Source organism: Mobula hypostoma, chromosome 25 (genome assembly GCF_963921235.1).
Source record: "Mobula hypostoma chromosome 25, sMobHyp1.1, whole genome shotgun sequence".
Lineage (NCBI taxonomy): Eukaryota > Metazoa > Chordata > Chondrichthyes > Myliobatiformes > Myliobatidae > Mobula > Mobula hypostoma.
In genome coordinates, this window is record NC_086121.1 from 44,750,594 (window position 1) to 44,771,776 (window position 21,183).

Consider the following 21,183-nt stretch of genomic DNA (forward strand, 5'->3'; position numbering starts at 1 on the left):
TTGGCAGAAGAAATAAAAACGTAGACTATTTTCTAAATGGTGAGAAAATTCAAAAATCTGGTGCAAAAGGACATGGGAGTCCTTGTGCAAGATTCCCTAAAGGTTAATTTGCAGGTTGAGTTGGTGGTGAGGAATGTGATGGTAGTGTTCATTTCAAGAAACTGGAATATAAAAGCAAAGATAAGGCACTAGTGATGCCTCACTTGGAGTATTATAAACAGCTTTGTACCGCTGATCTAAGAAAGGATGTGCTGACATTGGAGAAGGCTCAAAGGAGGTTCATGAAAGTGATTCCGGAATTGAAAGGCTTGTCAAATGAGAAGCGTTTAATGGCTCCGGGACTGAACTCACTGGAATTCAGAAAAATGAGGGATAACCTCATTGAAACCTATTGAATGTTAAAAAGACTCAACAGAATGGATGTGGAGAGGATGTTTCCTATGGCAGTGGATTCTAAGACTACAGGACATAGCTTCAGAATAGAGGGGTGTCCTTTTAGAATGGAGATGAGCAGAAATTTCTAAAGCCAGAGAGAGGCGAATTCATTGCCACAAGCAGCTGTGGAGACCAAGTGTTTGGCTATATTTAAGGCAAAGGTGGATAGGTTCTTGATTAGTCAGGGCATGAAGAGATACAGGGAGAAGGCAGGAGATTGGGGCTGAAAGGAAAATTGGATCAGCCATGGTGATATGGCAGAGCAGACTCGATGTGCCAAATGGCCTAATTCTGCTGTTACGATTTTTACCTATAATATTCTTAGCATTAAAATACACACACTTCAAACTACCATCCTAACATGTCTATTACTTTGCTCCAGCCTGTTTTTAACTGGCCGAGTGCAAAGAGGAAAAATATATTTCCCTAGCCAAGACTGTAGAAAAGTGTCTTCAAATGTAGACTACCAGTTCTGTTCCTAAAAGTCAATCTGACACTCAGTTTTAATCTCTCCACATAACCTTACTGAGATCAAATACTCATCAACTGATGAAATACTTTAGCACAAAACATTGAGGTAACATTTTCCACATGCTTATTTTAAATCACCAATGAAAAGCAACAAGATTCTCGCATATCAACTTCTATATTAATGTGTCTTAAGTTTCAAGATCAAGATTCAAGATTGTTTATTGTCATTTGTCAGTATACAAGTGTAAAGAATGAAATGATTGTTACATTATTGATCTCCACATGGATCATCCTCACTAGACGAAAATATGAATGAAAATAGAGGTTACTACACTACAGCTTAATTGAAGTTTGCTTAGATTTCTTTAATACTCACCCGCATCTTCCTCAATCCCTTGTCCCAACACTGTCTCCTTTTGAGGACTATGGCAGAGATACAGTGCTTGTCGTAATTCAAGGTTATGAAACCAAACCTGAAGCAGGGTGTTGACATAACAAGTAGCTCCAAGATTAGTTAGGCCTACAAAAGCATTCTTAAGAAAAAGAAAAACAACAACAACTTGAATTATGAGGGCTCTTTTATAATCAACGAGAATATTCAAGTTTGCTAACATTGCCAAAGTAAAGAGTTTACTAGACATAAATAGAACACTTTTCACTTTACAGTTCATTTTATCCTGTCCAAATACTGGAGTTAAGGACAGAACTCATGAAATGTATGCCTACAAGGAACGAAAATGCAATATTAATATTTCACGTAACGCTATTATGGCATTGTCCAATACATGAGCCAAAAAGCCTAAGGCCATTTGTCTAATAAACAAAATAGGAAATAAAATGTAATCCCAATAAGAGTTAGAGTTACACAGCACAGAAACATTTGACTTCATTTTGCTCATATCCCTCAAAACCTTCATGTACTTGTCTAATACTTGAGCTGTCATAGAATGTGCACTTATAATCTAAAAGATTTCTGCATTTAGAGTTGGTAAAAGCAGAACATGCAATTATTTGTTAAATATTGAGTACTTCTATTCAAATTGTGCTAAATGTTAACTACAGATATATAGAATTTAACCATATTGAGAGAGTATATACTGTACCTTTGTGAAACTATAGTTAAACGTGTCACAGCATTTTTTTGGGAATTAGCACATATACCAAACAATGTCAGCAACTGACTTTAACCACGTATCTTTAGATCCCAATATGAACTGGGGATTAAATCTGAAATGCAGCTCCAAACAATGAGTTCCTAAGAGCCATTATTTGGATGGGAGGTTTGAGGGTGGTGTGTAGTTCAAAGGAAGCACTGTAAAAATGGAATTGTCCTGAATTGTCCTTTGATCATTAGCATAAAAAATGTCTTGTAGTGTTCAGTGAAGTAAGCCTTTTCCCTCCCAAAGCATTCTCAATAGGAAGCCTGCTGGGTCTCATTTTGTCAAACAAAGAGACTGCTTCAGATCTACCTATACTTCTCTTCGGTGACTGTTCACATGACCACAAAGGATGACTATCGTCAAAAATATATTTAGTCAATATTTGTTGATGAGCAATCCTTTATAAATATTTCCCTTATAGCTCAGCATTATCCAGCAAGATTTTGTTAACTTTTTTCTACACAAAACTATAAAAATAAAAAAGCAGTGCACTTCCAAGAGCCCAAAATCTCTTGCAAATTAAACTTCAAAATATCTGCTGGAAGAAAACATGACTCCAACCCTTAGGGATTCTTTGCCAGTTAAGCCATTTACACAGATCCAAGCAACATATCAAAAGTACTCAAAAATATTCCAATTTAAGAGATGTTTGGATAAGCAGGTGGCTGGCAGAGGTATAGAGGGGTATGGATCAATGGGACTAGGCAAGGTAACAGTTCAGAATGGACAAAATGGGCCAAAGGGCCTGTTTTTGTACTGTAGTGCTCTATCACTTTATTTTGGCAGAAAGTTAGTCTTAAATTTGTTAAGTTTATTGTCATGTTCACAAGTACAGTGAGATACAGGTACAATGAAAAACCTGTAGCAACATAAGCATGTAAGTTCAGAACACAATAAACAGGATATCTAAGCAAAAAAAAGACTAGTCCATGGTATCGCAAAAGGTAGTCCATCGTGCTCCGTTGCTCAGGTAGAGTGCTCAGTGCAGGTTGATTCAAGAAGTCGATGGCTGTAGGAATCTATCTGCTGGTTTAATAGGTGCCAAAGACCAAAGGACTTTGAACCCAGGGTAAATTTAGTACAAGTCAAATTTTACCATCTTCCGCGTTGGCTCAAAAATAATGGCTAGAACCAAATCTCTCGCAAAACTGATAAGTGGACAAAAAGAAAAATTCAAATGTCATGTCAGCTCTAGAAAGTTCCTAGTTATTGGTAGCAAAGCAAGGCAGCTGCTAAAACTTAATCACTAAGTTATGAAGAAATTGACTACTGCAGAACAAAAAGATTAGTGAATCATTTTGGTTTAAACTACTTTCTTTTATTTCAAAATCAGATTACATTGCAATTTCTTATATTTTAGAATAAATTCATTTTCAACGGTAGTCACAAAACTTCAGTGATCCCCACTTTGAGGATATTTTGAATGGTTCAAAACGTTCTACAGCCCATTATGAAGGCTCATGAAAGATTTTAGGGTCACGATCATACAAATTATTTTGAACAGAAGTCAAATCATAAACAAAATGCTGCAGGAACTCAGCAAATCACGCAGCACCTATGGAGTGGAATAAACACTTGATGTTTCAGGCTGGAAAAAAGGGAACAAAAACCAGATTAATCTGAGGGAGTACCAGGTGAGGAGGGTAGTGGGTGGGAAATGGGGGAATGAAGTAAGATGTAGGGAGGGATGGGTAGAAAGAATAAAGGACTGAAGAAGAAGGAATCTAATAGGAGAGAACAGTGGATCATGGAAGAAAGAGAAAGAGGAAAACTACAGGGAGGTGATGGGGTAGGTGAGAAGAGAAAGGGTGAGAGGATAAGACCATAAGATATAGGCTATTTGGCCATTGAGTCTGCTACACCATTTGATCATGGGTGATTTATTATCCCTCTCACCCCTATTCCCCTAGCTTCTCTCCATAACCTTCGACATCATTACTGGTAACTAGAATGATGAACAGAAAAAGAGAGCAGGGAGGGAAAGAAATTACTAGAAGTTAGAGAAATTGATGTGGATACCATCAGGTTAGAGGCTGACCAAGTGGACTATTAGGTATTGCTATTCCAACCTGAGTTTGGCCTCATCGCAGCGGTAGAGGAGGCCATGGACAGGCATGTCAGAATGCAGATGCAAAGTTGAATTAAAATGGGTAGCCACCGGACAAATCTGACTTTTGCAGCGGACAAAGTGAAGGTGCTCGACAAAGCAGTCTGCCCATCTGCACTGGGTCTCACTGATGTAGGAGGTGGCTGCACTGGGAGCACTATACACAATAGATGACCCCAACAGACTACAATTGAAGTGTCACCTCACCTAGAAGGAGCATTGAATGGTGATGACGAAGTTGGTGAAAGGACAGGTGTAGAATTTGTCATACTTGCAAGGATTAAGAACCAGGAGAGAGACGTGGGGAGAGACAAGTGGACAAGGGAGTCATATAGAGAGTGATTCTGATGAGCGAAAGCAGAGAGGGAGGGGAAACAAATATGTGATGAATGGTAGCATCCTACCAGAGATAGTGGAAGCTACAGAGAATGAAATACTGGATACAGAAGCTCACCGGTGGTAGATAAGGTCAAGGGGAACCCTATCCCTACTGTGACTGCAGGAAAATGAGTTAGGGGCAGATGTGCTGGAAATGGAAGAGATGTGTGTGAGGGCAGCATTGATAGTCATGGAAGAAAACCCCAAACTTTGGAGAAAAAAAAGAGGACATCTCAGATGTTCTAGAATGGAAGCTCATCCCGAGAACAAATGTGGTGGACAAGGGGGAACTGAGTTTGAAAAATAAAATCTGCATTATTCAGAGCAAAATTTGTGGCAAGATTCGATGCCCAGTGCAGAAACTCTAAAACTTGTAACTTAGCAATAATCTTTCTTCAAAATGCACTGTATTTACTCACCTTGCATCTCCTTTCAGAATTAGGGTCATCAATGTTGTGGAAGCTATTTTCATCAATTTCCCCCAGCCATACATGTTCACCGAGACCCACTAAGCAGTTGGGATTGCCTCTACAGTTGCGTCTACATTGGGAAAGCAAATATTAAAATGAAAACCTTGAATAAATCTTGAAGGCAATTATTAAAATACAGTTTTAGTGAGAAAACAAGATGATCCAATTATGGTATCTAATGTAATTCCAGAATCAAACTGTAATTACCTCACTCCCAAAATTGTTCCAATATGTAAAACATTGAGCTAACCACAGCAAATGGACTTTATTTGATTCTAATCTCTACAGGGGATAAAAAGCTTTGAAGTCTTCACTCATGAGAATCAGAAAGGTCAGGATGTATGAAGGAATAGTGAAATAAGAATGGAAAAACAACTGGAGCTTCCATTTCCAATCCCCACTCAATTACCTATTCTACCTATCCCTAAATCAGTCCACATCCAACAATGCACAAAACCCCTACTACCACACCACCACATGGACCTTCTTTAAGTCTACAGATCAGTCTCTGATCCAACCTGCAGTTAGCCTCCAGATAATCATATCCAATATACAGCCAGTTTCTGGACCACTCCAACTATCTCCCAGCCAAAAACTGGAAAAAGAAAATGAATCTCAAGGTTGTATATGGTGATGTATATGTACTTTGGTAATACATTTACTTCTAACTTTTTGAACTTTGAACGACCCACCACCTAGGCCTTCCCCACTATTATTTACTGGTCCCACATTATTTACTTCTGTCCACATCTGAGTGCAGTGCCACTTCCTACCAGCACCATCCTGCAGGTCCCTTTAATTTCTCGCCACCTTCCTCCAAATCTGGCTCAAACCTTTACCTTTACTTCACATGCAAGTTACTGGACTACTATCCATTAATGCAGTTCTGTTTCTGATTATAGGCTTTCAGACAACGAAAAAAAGATCAATTTACATATATCTGCTGTTTCCCATTTGCCAGTCAACTTTCTAACTACACCAATATATTATTCCCTATACCACAAGCTTACATGTAACAATCCAGATTCCTCTATCCTGACCCATTTACAGGTTACGTCTACCAGAAGCAGCAGTGTAGGAGGGGATAGCCCTGGAAGTGTATACAACTGACTTTTGGTTTCATGAACCCTCAAAGTCAGAACTAAAACATGGACAAGGACATCAAACCTCCCCAACCAATGTATCAGTGCACTACCTTGATGAATATTTGGTAAAAACACTGAAAGTAGCAAGACAATAGGTATGAGAAGTTCAAAGCTGTTCACTAAGAGAACACAGTAATATCGATAAGGACCTAGACTCTCTTAGCTTTGAAAGGCATGGAAATGCAGCAGATGATAAGTGCACAAGAATAATCTACAGTATTTGACCTCATTCTCACCAATCTATCCTGTTTCAGACAAATTTGACCATGAAAATAGATCTAATCAACAATTTGCAGTCCTTTTAGATCCAGTTGAGAATGATGGGAGACAACAGAACAGCCATAATATTGGAGGTGGTCCAAGACATGCTCATCTTCAATGATGGCAGGACTTAGTATACAATTGCTGATAACATCAAATGGATCATCCATTTTGGCTTCTTCCCGAGATCCTCATCATTACAAGCACCAGCTTTCAAATCATTCTCATTTGCTCCATGGGATATTATATAACCATATAACAATTACAGCACGGAAACAGGCCATCTCAGCCCTTCTAGTCCATGCCAAACTCATACTCTCACCTAGTGCCACCGACCTGCACTCAGCCCATAACCCTCCATTCCTTTCCTGTCCATATAGCTGTCCAGTTTAACTTTAAATGACAACATCGAACCTGCCTCAACCACTTCTGCTGGAAGCTCTTTCCACACAGCCACCACTCCCTGAGTAAAGAAGTTCCCCCTCATGTTACCCCTAAACTTTTGCCCTTTAACTCTCAACTCATGTACTCTTGCTTGAATCTCCCCCCACTCTCAATGGAAAAAGCCTATTCACGTCAGCTCTATCTATCCCTCTCATAATTTTAAATACCTCTATCAAGTCCCCCCATCAACCTTCTACGTTCCAAAGAATAAAGACCCAACTTGTTCAACCTTTTTTCTGTAACCCAGGCAACATTCTAGTAAACCTTCTCTGTACTCTCTCTATTTTGTTGACATCTTTCCTATAATTTGGTGACCAAACCTGTACACAATACTCCAAATTTGGCCTCACCAATGCCTTGTACAATTTCAACATTACATCCCAACTCCTATACTCAATGCTCTGATTTATAAAGGCCAGCATACCAAAAGCTTTCTTGACCACCCTATCCACATGAGATTCCATAGTTCCTTCAGGGAACTATGCACCATTATTCCTAGATCCTTCTATTCTACTGCATTCTTTAATGCCCTACCATTTACCATATATGTCCTATCTTGATTAGCCCTACCAAAATGTAGTAACTCACATTTATCAGCATTAAACTCCATCTGCCATCTTTCAGCCCACTCTGGCCTAAATCTCTCTGCAAGTTTTGAAAACCTACTTCATTATCCACAACTCCACGTATCTTAGTAATATCTGCATACTTACTCATCCAATTTACCACCCTATCATCCAGATCATTAATGTATGTGACAAATAACATTGGACCCAGTACAGATCCCTGAGGCACACCACTAGTCTCCAGCCTCCAATCTGACAAACAGTTTTCCATCACCCCTCTCTGGCGTCTCCCATCCAGCCATTGCTGAATCCATTATACTACTTCAATATTAATACCTAACGATTGAACCTTCCTAACCAACCTTCAGTGTGGGATCTTGTCAAAGGCCTTACTGAAGTCCATATAGACAACATCTACCACTTTACCCTTGTCAACATTCCTAGTAACCTCTTAAAAAAATTCAATAAGATTTGTCAAACATGACCTTCCACGCACAAATCCATGTTGACTGTTCCTAATCAGACCCTGTCTATCCAGATAATTATACATACCATCTCTAAGAATACCTTCCATCAATTTACCCACCACTGACGTCAAACTCACAGGCTGATAATTGCTAGGTATACTCTTAGAACCCTTTTTAAACAATGGAACAACATGAGCAATACGCCAGTCATAAGACCATAAGACAAAGGAGCAGAAGTCGGCCATTTGGCCCATCGAGTCTGCTCCGCCATTTTACCATGAGCTGATCCATTCTCCCATTTAGTCCCACTCCCCCGCCTTCTCACCATAACCTTTGATGCCCTGGCTACTCAGATACCTATCAATCTCTGCCTTAAATACACCCAATGACTTGGCCTCCACTGCTGCCCGTGGCAAGAAATTCCATAGATTCACCACCCTCTGACTAAAAAAATTTCTTCGCATTTCTGTTCTGAATAGGCGCCCTTCAATCCTTAAGTCATGCCCTCTCGTACTAGACTCCCCCATCATGGGAAACAACTTTGCCACATCCACTCTGTCCATGCCTTTCAACATTCTCCCCTCATTCTTCTAAACACCAAGGAATACAGTCCAAGAGCGGACAAACGTTCCTCATATGATAACCCTCTCATTCCCGGAATCATTCTAGTGAATCTTCCCTGTACCCTCTCCAACGTCAGCACATCCTTTTTTAAATAAGGAGACCAAAACTGCACACAGTACTCCAAGTGAGGTCTCACCAGGGCCTTATAGAGCCTCAACATCACATCCCTGCTCCTATACTCTATTCCTCTAGAAATGAATGCCAACATTGCATTCGCCTTCTTCACTACTGACTCAGCCCCGAGGTTAACTTTAAGGGTATCCCGTATGAGGACTCCCAAGTCCCGTTGCATCTCCGAACTTTGAATTCTTTCCCCATTTAAATAATAGTCTGCCCGTTTACTTTTTCTGCCAAAGTGCATAACCATACACTTTCCAACATTGTACTTCATTTGCCACTTCTCTGCCCATTCTTCCAATCTATCCAAGTCTCTCTGCAGACTCTCTGTTTCCTCAGCACTACCAGCCCCTCCACCTATCTTCATATCGTCAGCAAACTTAGCCACAAAGCTATCTATTCCATAATCCAAATCGATGATGTACAATGTAAAACAGAGCAGCCCCAACACGGACCCCTGTGGAACACCACTGGTAACCGGCAGCCAACCAGAATAGGATCCCTTTATTCCCACTCTCTGTTTCCTGCCAATCAGCCAATGCTCTATCCACGTATGTAACTTTCCCGTAATTCCATGGGCTCTTATCTTAAGTAGCCTCATGTGTGGCACCTTGTCAAAAGCCTTCTGAAAATCCAAATATACAACATCCACTGCATCTCCCTTGTCTAGCCTACTGGTAATTTCCTCAAAAAATTGTAATAGGTTTGTCCGGCAGGATTTTCCTTTAAGGAACCCATGCTGAGTTCTGCCCATCTTGTCATATGCCTCCAGGTACTCTGTAACCTCATCCTTGACGATGGACTCCAACAACTTCCCAACCACCGATGTCAAGCTAACAGGTCTATAATTTCCTTTTTGCTTTCTTGCCCCCTTCTTAAATAGCGGAGTGACATTTGCAGTCTTCCAGTCCTCCAGTCCTCCAGAACCATGCCAGAATCTATCGACTTTTGAAAGATCATCACTAATGCCTCCGCAATCTCCACAGCTACTTCCTTCAGAACGCGCGGGTGCATTCCACCTGGTCCGGGAGATTTATCTACCTTTAGACTATTCAGCTTCCTGAGTACTTTCTCTGTCATAATTGTGACTGCGCACACTTCTCTTCCCTGCCACCCTTGAGTGTCCAGTATACTGCTGTCTTCCTCAGTGAAGACTGATGCAAAATACTCGTTCAGTTCCTCTGCCATCTCCTTATCTCCCATTACAATTTCTCCAGCATCATTTTCTATCGGTCCTATATCTACTCTCACCTGTCTTTTACTCTTTATATACTTGAAAAAGCTTTTAGTATCCTCTTTGATATTATTTGCTAGCTTCCTTTCATAGTTAATCTTTTCTCTCTTAATGACTTTCTTGGTTTCCTTTTGTAAGGTTTTAAAAACTTCCCAATCCTCTGTCTTCCCACTAATTTTTGCTTCCTTGTATGCCCTCTCCTTTGCTTTAACTTTGGCTTTGACTTCTCTTGTCAACCATGGTTGCATCCTTTTTCCACTCGAAAATTTCTTCTTTTTTGGAATATACCTGTCTTGCACCTTCCTCACTTCTTGCATAAACTCCAGCCACTGCTGCTCTGCTGTCTTTCCCGCCACTGTCCCTTTCCAGCCAACTTTGGCCAGTTCCTCCGGCACCATCCCCGTTTCTATTGACATTTGAAATATTTCTGTTGGAGCCCCTGCCATTTCCACACTAACTTCCCTCATTGTCCTGGGGAATATCCTGTCAGGACCCAGAGACTTAGCCACTTTTATATTCCTTAAAAGCTCCAGTCCTACTTGTTTAATCATCATAGTTTCCATAACTTCCCTACCCGTTTCCCTTATTGTACACAATTCAATATCTTTCTCCTTCGTGAATACTGAAGAAAAGAAATTGTTAAGAATCTCCCCCATCTCTTTTGGCTCCACACATCGCCGTCCACTCTGATTCTCTAAGGGACCAATTTTATCCCTCACTATCCTTTTGCTATTTATATAACGATAGAAACCCTTGGGGATTTATTTTCACCTTATTTGCCAAAGCAACCTCATATCTTCTTTTAGCTTTTCTAATTTCTTTCTTAAGATTCCTTCTACATTCTTTATATTCCTCGAGCACCTTATTTACTCCATGCTTTCTGTATTTCCAATATTTCAAGTTTCCAATATCCCTTGAAAGCCATGGCTCTCTCAAATTTTTAACCTTTCCTTTCAACCTAACAGGAACATAAAGATTCTGTACTCTCAAAATTTCACCTTTAAATGACCTCCATTTCTCTATTACTTTACTTTATACTTTATTGTCGCCAAACAATAATTGATACTAGAACGTACAATCATCACAGCGATATTTGCTTCTGCGCTTCCCGCTCCCTACATCCTTCCCATAAAACAAATTGTCCCAATCCACTCCTTCTAAATCCTTTCGCATCTCCTCAAAGTTAGCCTTTTTCCAATAAAAATCTCAACCCTGGGTCCAGATCTATCCTTCTCCATAATTATATTGAAACTAATAGCATTGTGATCACTGGACCCAAGTGCTGCCCAACACAAACCTCCGTCACCTGACCGATCTCATTCCCTAACAGGAGATCCAACACCACCCCTTCCCTCGTTGGTACCTCTATGCATTGCTGCAAAAAAACTATCCTGCACACATTTTACAAACTCCAAACCATCCAGCCGTTTTACAGTATGGGCTTCCCAGTCTATGTGTGGAAAATCAAAATCTCCCACAATCACAACCTTGCGCCTACTACTAATATCTGCTATCTCCTTACAAATTTGCTCCTCCAATTCTCGTTCCCCATTTGGTGGTCTATAATACCGCACCTTTCCCATTCCTCAATTCCACCCAAATAGCCTCCCTAGATGAGCCCTCTAATCTATCCTGCCAGAGTACCGCTGTAATATTTTCTCTGACAAGCAATGCAACCCCACCCCCTCTTGTCCCTCCAATTCTATCACACCTGAAGCAATTAAATCCAGGAATATTTAGTTGCCAAACACACCCCTCCTGTAACCATGTTTCATTAATAGCTACCACATCATACTTCCAGGTATCAATCCACACTTTAAGCTCAGCCACCTTTCTTACAATGCTCCTAGCATTAAAATAAATGCACTTAAGAAATTGTCCACCTCTTACTCTCTGTTTATCACTAACTGTGCAAACAATTTTACTATTTTCTTTTTCTTCCTTCTTCCCTACATCTGTTCCTACACTCTGGTTCCCCTTCCCCCCATATCTAGTTTAAATCCACTGGAGCCTCTCTTGCAAAGCTACCCGCAAGAATATTTGTCCCCCTCCAGTTCAGATGCAGACCGTCCCACCGGAACAGGTCCCAGCTTCCCTGGAAAACTGCCCAATTATCTATAAATCTGAAGCCCTCCCTCCTGCACCATGCCTTCAGCCACGTGTTGATCTGCGCTACCTTACTATTTCTAAACCTGCCTGCATGTGGCACTGGTAGCAATCCTGAGATGGCTACCCTGGAAGTTCTGTCCTTTCACTTGGCGCCTAACTCCCTAAACTCACCTTTCAGGACCTCCACACTCTTCCTACCCATGTCATTGGTCCCTACATGGACCACGACATCCGGCTGCTCACCCTCCCTCTTGAGAATACTGAGAAATATCAAGAAACAATTGACAGTTCTTAACACAACAAAGAATATATAACCAGATACATCTGGCTGAAGTATTGAAGACTTCCATTCCAAACCAGCTGTACCTCAAGCTAAGCTGTTCAAGTACAGCCACAACACTGGTAATGTACTGGCAATATAAAAGAAACCACATTATAAATACTGGGGGATCACGGATGATGCCATCATGTTATAGTTATCAATAAGCTTGCTTAACCAAACCCACTTATGGCTTAAGCAAGTTCTCCCAGTTGCAGGTATCATTATGTGGATCAAGGAAATGTGGTGCAAGTGACTGGCCTGAATATCAAACCATCACTTGACTGAGACGAGAACTAAAGAGCCCTGTTAAAGCCATTAGGTACCAACAGAAAAGCTCAATAATAACTGGATTCTTCAAAATATCCCAACCCAAGATTACCACTTAATATTGCTACTAACACAGGGTCAGAATCTCATCATGGAAGTTATAAAGCATGGATAATACTTAAGCATTGACTGCTAAATGGCAAATGATATGTATATCACAGGAATGTGAGCAATGATTATTTCCAATAAGAAACCCTTTAACAGAATTCACACAATTAACATCCTAAACACCATTGACCAGAAATTCAAATGAAGCAAGCAGATATGAATATTGTGGCTACTAAAGCAATCAGAAATTAAGTCCCCTGCAAGGAATAACTCATCCGTCGACACCCCAAGGCCTTTTTACCACCTACAAGGCACAAGTTAGAAGCATAATGGAATACTACCCACCTTCCTGGATGAAAAGAAACGTTCCACCACCAAAAGCTCAACACCATTCAGGACACAACTGCCCACTTTTCTAAAACCTGATCCACATCCTAAGGATGACTCCCTCTACAATCAGCATCCTGTGGGTGCAATATACACTAAAGAATCATACAGAATGTTAAAAGACTCTTCAGCCATCAAGCACTCACCTACACTAATCCTATTTTTACCTTCCACATTCAACTAGCCCCGATATTATCACCCAGTGACAAACTACCAGCAATTTATAGTGGAAATTAACCTCCCCACCCATGTCTTTGAGATGAGGGAGGAAATCATACCACACAGACTAAAGCCATAAGACACTGGAAGAATTGCAAACTCCACAAGGACTGCACCAGAGATCAGGATAGAGCCCAGGTTGCTGGTGCTGAGGCAGCAGCTCTACCAGTTACATCACAGTGCCATCCATTTATAAAAATGTACTGCAATTACAGTTGCAAGAGAAAGTTTGTGAATCCTTTCCAATCACCTGGTTTTAGACCATAATACAAAGGAGCAGATTCAGGCCCGATTCCATCAGGTCCGCTCCGCCATTTCATCATGGCTGATCCATTTTCCCTCTTAGCCCTAATCTGCTGCCTTCTCCCCTTATCCCTTCATGTCCTGATTGGTCAAGAATCTATCAACCTCTGCCTTATATATATCCAATGACTTGGACTCCAGAGCCATCCATGGCAATGAATTTCACAGTTTAACCACTCTCTGACTAAAAGAATTCTTCATCTCCGTTCTAAAAGGACGCCACTGCATTCTGAGGTTGTGTCCTCTGCGGAGGCGGGGGGGGGGGGCCAAGGCAAGAGCAGTGGGGGTGCATGAGCCGGGGAGACTGGTTTATTGATACTGAGTGGGAAATTCTTTCATTACAGCAGAGACATTTAAAAACACAGTTGGTGTGCAGACTTACCTGATAATAAAGTACAGAATAAATATACTCAATAATAGTTTACCAATGTGCAATAATTGCAACAATAATGTACAAAGTAATAAAATAGAGACTAGTATACTGTGATGTGTGTTTGGTAGGAAAGATTTTCTGTAATGATCATTGTGACAGTGAACCTGAATGAGTCTGTTTGAAAGGGTGCTTCGCTTCTTATTCAGTAGGTCATGGAGAGGATGTGTCAGATTGTCCATAATGGATAACAGTTTTAGTCATAGTCATAGTCATACTTTATTGATCCCGGGGGAAATTGGTTTTCGTTACAGTTCCACCATAAGTAATTAAATAGTAATAAAACCATAAATAATTAAATGGTAATATGTAAATTATGCCAGGAAATAAGTCCAGGACCAGTCTATTGGCTCAGGGTGACCCTCCAAGGGAGGAGTTGTAAAGTTTGATGGCTACAGGCAGAAATGACTTCCCATGACGCTCAGTGTTGCATCTCGGTGGAATGAGTCTCTAGCTGAATGTACTCCTGTGCCCAACCAGTCCATTATGTAGTGGATGGGAGACATTGTCCAAGATGGCATGCAACTTGGACAGCATCCTCTTTTCAGACACCACCGTCAGAGTGTCCAGTTCCATCCCCACAACATCACTGGCCTTACGAATGAGTTTGTTGATCCTGTTGGTGTCTGCTACCCTCAGCCTGCTGCCCCAGCACACAGCAGTGACCTCCTCTCCACCACTAACTCAAAAGAGTCCGGGTTGTAGCCAAGGACAGATCCAGTCTTTCTGAAGAGTTTATTTAGCCTTTTTGTACCACCAGCACCCATACTGCTCTCCTAAAATAAAGCTGCAAAGAAGACTGCACTCACTACAACTGACTGGTAAAGGATCTCCAACATCCTGCTGCACATATTGAAGGATCTCAGCTTCCTCTGCTCATCCTCCTCTTGTAAACAGCCTTGGTGTTGGTTTTCCAGTCAAGTCTCTTGTCGAGGTGAACACCCAAGTATTTGTACTCCTCCACCACCACAACAGCTTCTCCCAGAAAGTATACAGGACTCGTCACAGTCCTCTTCATCCTACAATCAATCACCATCTCCCTGGTTTTGGCCATATTCACGAGCAGGTGATTCCTTTAGGGAATTCTGCATAAGCAATCCCAAGTCCTTTGGCACCGCAGTTTTTTGTATTTTCTCTCCATTTAGAAAATAGTCATCCCTTTCATTTCTTCTACCAAAGTGCATGACCATATATTTCCTGACTCTGTATTCCATCTGCCATTTCTTTGCCTAGGTCCTTCTGTAGCCTTTCTACTTCCTCAAAACTACCAGACCCTCTACCTCCCTTCGTATCATCCACAAACTTGGCCACAAAGCCATCAATTCCATCATCCATGTCAATGAGACATAATGTAAAAAGAAGTGGTCTCAACGCAGACCCCTGTGGAACACCACTAGTCAATGGCAGCCAACCAGAAAAGGATCCTTTGTGTCCCACTCTTTGCCTCCTGCCAGTCAACCACTATTTTATCCATGCTTGGACCTTCCCTGCAATAAATTATAAAGCAGTCTCATGTGTGGCACCTTGTCAAAGGCCTTCTGAAAATCCAAATACACAACATTAACTAATTCTCCTTTGTCTATTCTTCAAAGAATCCCAACAGATTTATCAGGTAAGATTTTCTTTTGAGGAAACCATGCTGACTATGGCCTTTATTATCATGTGTCCAAGTACTCTGAAACCACATGTTTAACAATCCACTCCAACATCTTCCCACTAACTTCTCACTAACTTTTGCTGTATTATTTGCCCTCTCTTTGGCTTTTATGTTGGCTTTGACTTCTTTTGTTAGCGACAGTTATGTCATCTTGCCTATAGAATACTTCCTCTTTGGGATGTATATATCCCAAGCCTTCTGAATTGTTCCCAGAAATCCCAGCCAATGCTGCTCTGCTGTCATCCCTGCCAGTATTCTTTTCCAATCAATTCTGGCCAACTCCTCTTTCATGCCTCTGAAATTCCCTTTACTCTACTGTAATACTGATACATCTGACTTTACCTTCTCCTCCTCAAAATTCAGAGTGAATTCAATCATATTATGATCACTTGCCCCTCAGGATTATTTTACCTTAAGCTCTCTAATCAATTCCAGATCATTGCACAACACCCAATCCAGAACAGCTGATCCCCTAGTGGGATCAACCACGAGCTGCTCTGAAAAGCCATTTCATAGGCACTCTAGAAATTTCACCTCTTGGAATCCAGCACCAACCAGATTTCCCCCATCTACCTGCGTATTGAAATCCATGACTAATTGCTCTTTTGGCATGCATTTTCTATCTCCCGTTGTAATTTGTAGACCTTGTCTTTACTGTTTGGGGGGCTGTACATCAACTCCCATCAGGGTCTCTTTACCCTTACCAATTCCTTAGCTCTATCCACAATGATTCAACACCCTCTGACCCTATGTGACCTCTTTTTAATTATTTGATTTCGTTTTTTACCAACAGAGCATTGCCACCCTCTCTGCCTTCCTGCCTGGCCATTCGATAAAATCACTTGATTCTGGCATTTTCCCCCAGGACTGAAAGATTGCAAATGTCACTCCACTCTTTAGGAAGGGAGGAAGGCAAATAAAAGGAAACTATAGGCCAATTAGCTTAACACTGGTGGTTGGGAAAGTGTTGGAGTCTGTTACTAAGGACAAGGTTTTGAGGTAATTGGAGACTAATGATAAAATAAGTCAAGGTCAGCATGGTTTCTGTAAAGGGAAATCTTGCCTGACAAATCTGTTAATGAGTTCTTCGAGGAAGTAATAAGCATGGTGAACAAAGGAGAGGCAGTGAATGTCATTTACTTGATTTTCAGAATGTATTTGATAAGGTGCCACACATAAGGCTACTTAACAAGATTAAATCCTATGGCATTATAGGAAAGATACAGGCATAGGTAGAGTGGGAATAACTGAAGCCTTTTCTGGTTGGCTGCCAGTATCTAGCGGTGTTCTGAGGGGTCAGTACTGGAAACACTCTTTTCACATTGTTTGTCAATGATGTGAATAATGAAATTGATGGCTTTGTGGCAAAATTTGCAGATGATACAAAGATAGGTGGAGAGGTAGGTAGTGCTGGGGAAGCAATGCTATTACAACAGGACTTACACAAATTGGAAAAATGGGCAAAAAGGCAGCAGATGAACACAGTATTGGGAAATGTATGATAATGCATTTTGGTAAAAGGAATAAAACTGGGGTCTATTATCTAAATGGGAGAAGGTTCAAACATCAGAGGTGCAGAGGGACTTGGGAGTCCTCGTGCAAGACTCCCAGAAGGTTAATTTACAGGTTAAGTCTGTGGTAAAGAAGGCAAATGCAATGTTGGCCTTTATTTCAAGGGGAATAGAATATAAAAACAAGAAGATAATGCTGAGGCTTTGTAAGACACTAATCAGACCGCACTTGGAGTGTTGTCAACAGTTTTGGGCCCCAAATTGCAGAAGGGATGTGTTATCATTGGAGACAGTCCAGAAGAGGTTCACTAGGATGATTCTGGGAATGAAGGAGTTAACATATGAAGAGCATTTGGCAGCTTTGGGCCTGTACTCACTGGAATTTAGAAGAATGCAGGGGGATCTCATTGAAACCTATCGAATGTTGAAAGGAATAGATAGGGTGGATGTGGAAAGGATGTTTCTTCGGGTGGGAGTATCCAGAACTAGAGAGCACAGCCTTAAAATTGAAGGGCAACCTTTTAAAACAGAGATAAGGAGAGTTTTTTTGCCAGAGACTGGTGAATCTGTGGAATGCTCTGCCACAAGACTTTGGTGGAGGCCAAGTCCATGGGTAAATTTAAGGCAGAAGTTGATAGTTTCCTGATTGGTCAGGACATCAAAGGATCTGGTGAGAAGGCAAGTGTATGGGGTTGAGTGGGATCTGGGAACAGCCGTGATGGAATGGTGGAGCAGACTCAATGGCATATTTCTTAAGGCATTCCTTGGACATTAAGTTCCCAGCTATAACCTTCTTTCAGCCATGATTCAGTGCTACTTTCAACATCATACCCGCCAGTCTATAACTGTGCTACAAGTTCATCTACCTTGTTCCATCTGCTGCACGCATTCAAATACAACACTTTCAGTCCTGCATTCATTACTCGTAAAATAGGGTCTGCTCTTCATCTAAGTCACAATAACACACAAACATAATCTGCCTAAACTAAAAACACACAAACAATTGTACCTGTTATGTGTTTATTGAACACATTATTTAATCATTCAGTCCAGGCTGGAAAAAATGTGAACCCTTGTACTTAATAACTGGTAGAACCTCCTTTAGCAGCAATAACCTCCACCAAATGTTTCCTGTAGCTGCTGATCAGACTTGTACAGTGGCAAGGAGGAATTTTAGACTATTCCTCCATACAAAGCTGTGTCAGTTCATCAATATTTTTGGGATACCTTACGTGAACAGCTATCTTCAGGTCATCCCACAGCTACCCAGAAGGAATACAAAATGTGGCCTCATTGCGATAGTACAGCAGACCATGGATTGGCATGTCAGAATGGGAATGGGAAGTGGAATTAAAATGGGGAGCCACTGTGAGATCCCATTTCTTCTGGCAGATGGTATATAGGTTCTCGGCAAAGCAGTCTCCCAATCTACGTCGGGTCTCATCAATGTACAGGAAGCCACACCAGGAGCATCGGACACAGTATATGACCCCCAACAGACTCACAGGTAAAGTGTCGCCCAATCTGGAAGGGCTGTTTGGGGCCCTGAAAGGTAATGCAGGAGGAGGTACAGGGGCAGAAGTAGCACTTGCTTTGCTTGCAAGGGTAAGTGCCAGGAGGAAGATCAATGGGGAGGGACGAATGGTCAAGGGAGCTGCATGGGGAGCGATCCCTGCAGAAAGCAGGAAGTGGCGGGGGGGGGGAGGGAAGGATATGTTTGGTGGGGGATACTGTTAGAAATGGCAGATGTTCCCGAGAATTATTTGTTGGATGCAGAGATGGTGGGGCGGTAGGTGAGGACAAGAGGAACCCTATCCCTGAGAGGGTGGCGGAAGGATGGGGTGAGAGCAGACGTGCATGAAATGGAAGAGTTGCGGTTGATGGTGGAGGAAGAGAAGCCCCTTTTTGAAAAAGGAGGACATCGCCTTCATTCTGGAATGAAAAGCCACATCCTGAGAGCAGATGCGGCAGAGACAGAGGAATTGAGAGAAGGGGATGGCATTTTTACAATTAACAGGGTGGGAAAAGGTATAGTGCAGGTAGCTGTGAGAGTCTGTAGGTTTATAATAGACATCAGGAGATAAGCTGTCTCCAAAGATAGAGACAAAGAGATCAAGAAAGGGGAGGAAGGTGTCAGAAATGGGCCAGGCAAACTTGAGGGCAAGGTGGAAGTTGGAAGTAAAATTGATGAAGTCGACAAGCTCCGCATGGGTGCAGGAAGCAGCGAGTTGTTCAAAGCTGCCCTCAACCACATCTCTTCCATTCCTTTCCTCCACATTAATGCAACCCTCAACCACATCTCTTCCATTTCACGCACATACGCTCTCACCCCATCCTCCCACCACTCTACTAGGGATAGGGTTCCTCATCCTCACTTACCACCCTGCACCCTCCACATCCAGCGTATAAGTCTCCATAACTTCCACCATCTCCAATGGGATTCCACTACCAAGCACATCTTTCTCTCCCCTCACCCCACTTTCTGCTTTCCGCAGGGATCACTCCCTATGCAATTCCCTTGTCTATTTGCCCCTCCCCACTGATCTCCCTCCTGGCACTTATCCTTGCAAGCAGAACAAGTGCTACACCTGCCCCTACACCACCTCCCTCACTACTATTCATGGCCCCACACAGTCCTTCCAAGTGAGGCGACATTTCACTTGTAAGTCTGTTGGGGTCATATACTGTGTCCGGTGCTCCCAGTGTGGCCTTCTGTATACTGGTGAGACCCAACGTAGATTGGATGATCACTTCGCCAAGCACCTATGCTCCATCCACCAGAAGAAGCGGAATCTCCCAGTGGCCATCCATTTTAATTCCACTTCCCATTCCAATATGTCAATCCATGGCCTCCTCTACTGTCACGATGAGGACATAGAACATAGAATAGTACAGCACAGTACAGGCCCTTCGGCCCACAATGTTGTGCCGACCCTCAAACCCTGCCTCCCATATAAGCCCCACCTTGAATTCCTCCATATACCTGTCTAGTAGTCTCTTAAATTTCACTAGTGTATCTGCCTCCACCACTGACTCAGGCAGTGCATTCCATGCACCAACCACTCTCTGAGTAAAAAACCTTCCTCTAATATCCCCCTTGAACTTCCCACCCCTTACCTTAAAGCCATGTCCTCTTGTATTGAGCAGTGGTGCCCTGGGGAAGAGGCGCTGGCTATCCACTCTATCTATTCCTCTTAATATCTTGTATACCTCTATCATGCCTCCTCTCATCCTCCTCCTCTCCAAAGAGTAAAGTCCTAGCTCCCTTAATCTCTGATCATAATACATACTTTCTAAACCAGGCAGCATCCTGGTAAATCTCCTCTGTACCCTTTCCAATGCTTCCACATCCTTCCTATAGTGAGGCAACCAGAACTGGGCACAGTACTCAAAATGTGGCCTAACCAGAGTTTTATAGAGCTGCATCATTACCTTGCAACTCTTAAACTCTATCCCTCAACTTATGAAAGTTAAGACCCCACAAGCTTTCTTAACTACCCTATCTACCAGTGAGGCAACTTTCAGGGACATGTACCTCCAGATCCCTCTGCTCCTCCACACTACCAAGTATCCTGCCATTTACTTTGTACTCTGCCTTGAAGTTTGTCCATCCAAAGTGTACCACCTCACACTTCTCCGGGTTGAACTCCATCTGCCACTTCTCAGCCCACTTCTGCATCCTATCAATGTCTCTCTGCATTCTTCGACAATCCTCTACACTACCTACAACACCACCAACCTTTGCGTCGTCTGCAAACTTGCCAACCCACCCTTCTACCCCCACATCCAGGTCGTTAATAAAAATCATGAAAAGTAGAGGTCCCAGAAACGATCCTTGTGGGACACCACTAGTCACAACCCTCCAATCCGAATGTACTCCCTCCACCACAACCCTCTGCCTTCTGCAGGCAAGCCAATTCTGAATTCACCCGGCCAAACTTCCCTGGATCCCATGCCTGACTTTCTGAATAAACCTACCATGTGGAACCTT

The 21,183-nt window shown here is 42.1% G+C and overlaps 1 protein-coding gene across 10 annotated transcripts in view; it reads right to left on the minus strand.

Moving 5' to 3' along the window:
* Nucleotides 1–21,183, minus strand: part of usp48 (ubiquitin specific peptidase 48) — a 243,158-nt gene that overhangs the window by 203,797 nt on the left and 18,178 nt on the right. For 9 of the 10 annotated variants that reach the window (XR_010016075.1, XR_010016074.1, XR_010016076.1 and 6 more), the window contains exons 2-3: nucleotides 4,971–5,091; nucleotides 1,283–1,439 (exon numbers count right to left, since the gene is read on the minus strand). Coding sequence is in view for 5 of the 10 variants with exons in the window: in XM_063033066.1 (XP_062889136.1) it covers nucleotides 1,283–1,439; nucleotides 4,971–5,091 (278 nt within the window). In the remaining 5 variants the exon portion in view is untranslated. Of the gene's footprint in view, nucleotides 1–1,282; nucleotides 1,440–4,970; nucleotides 5,094–21,183 lie in introns of those variants that run through there. The other variant, XM_063033067.1, reaches the window with a different exon arrangement.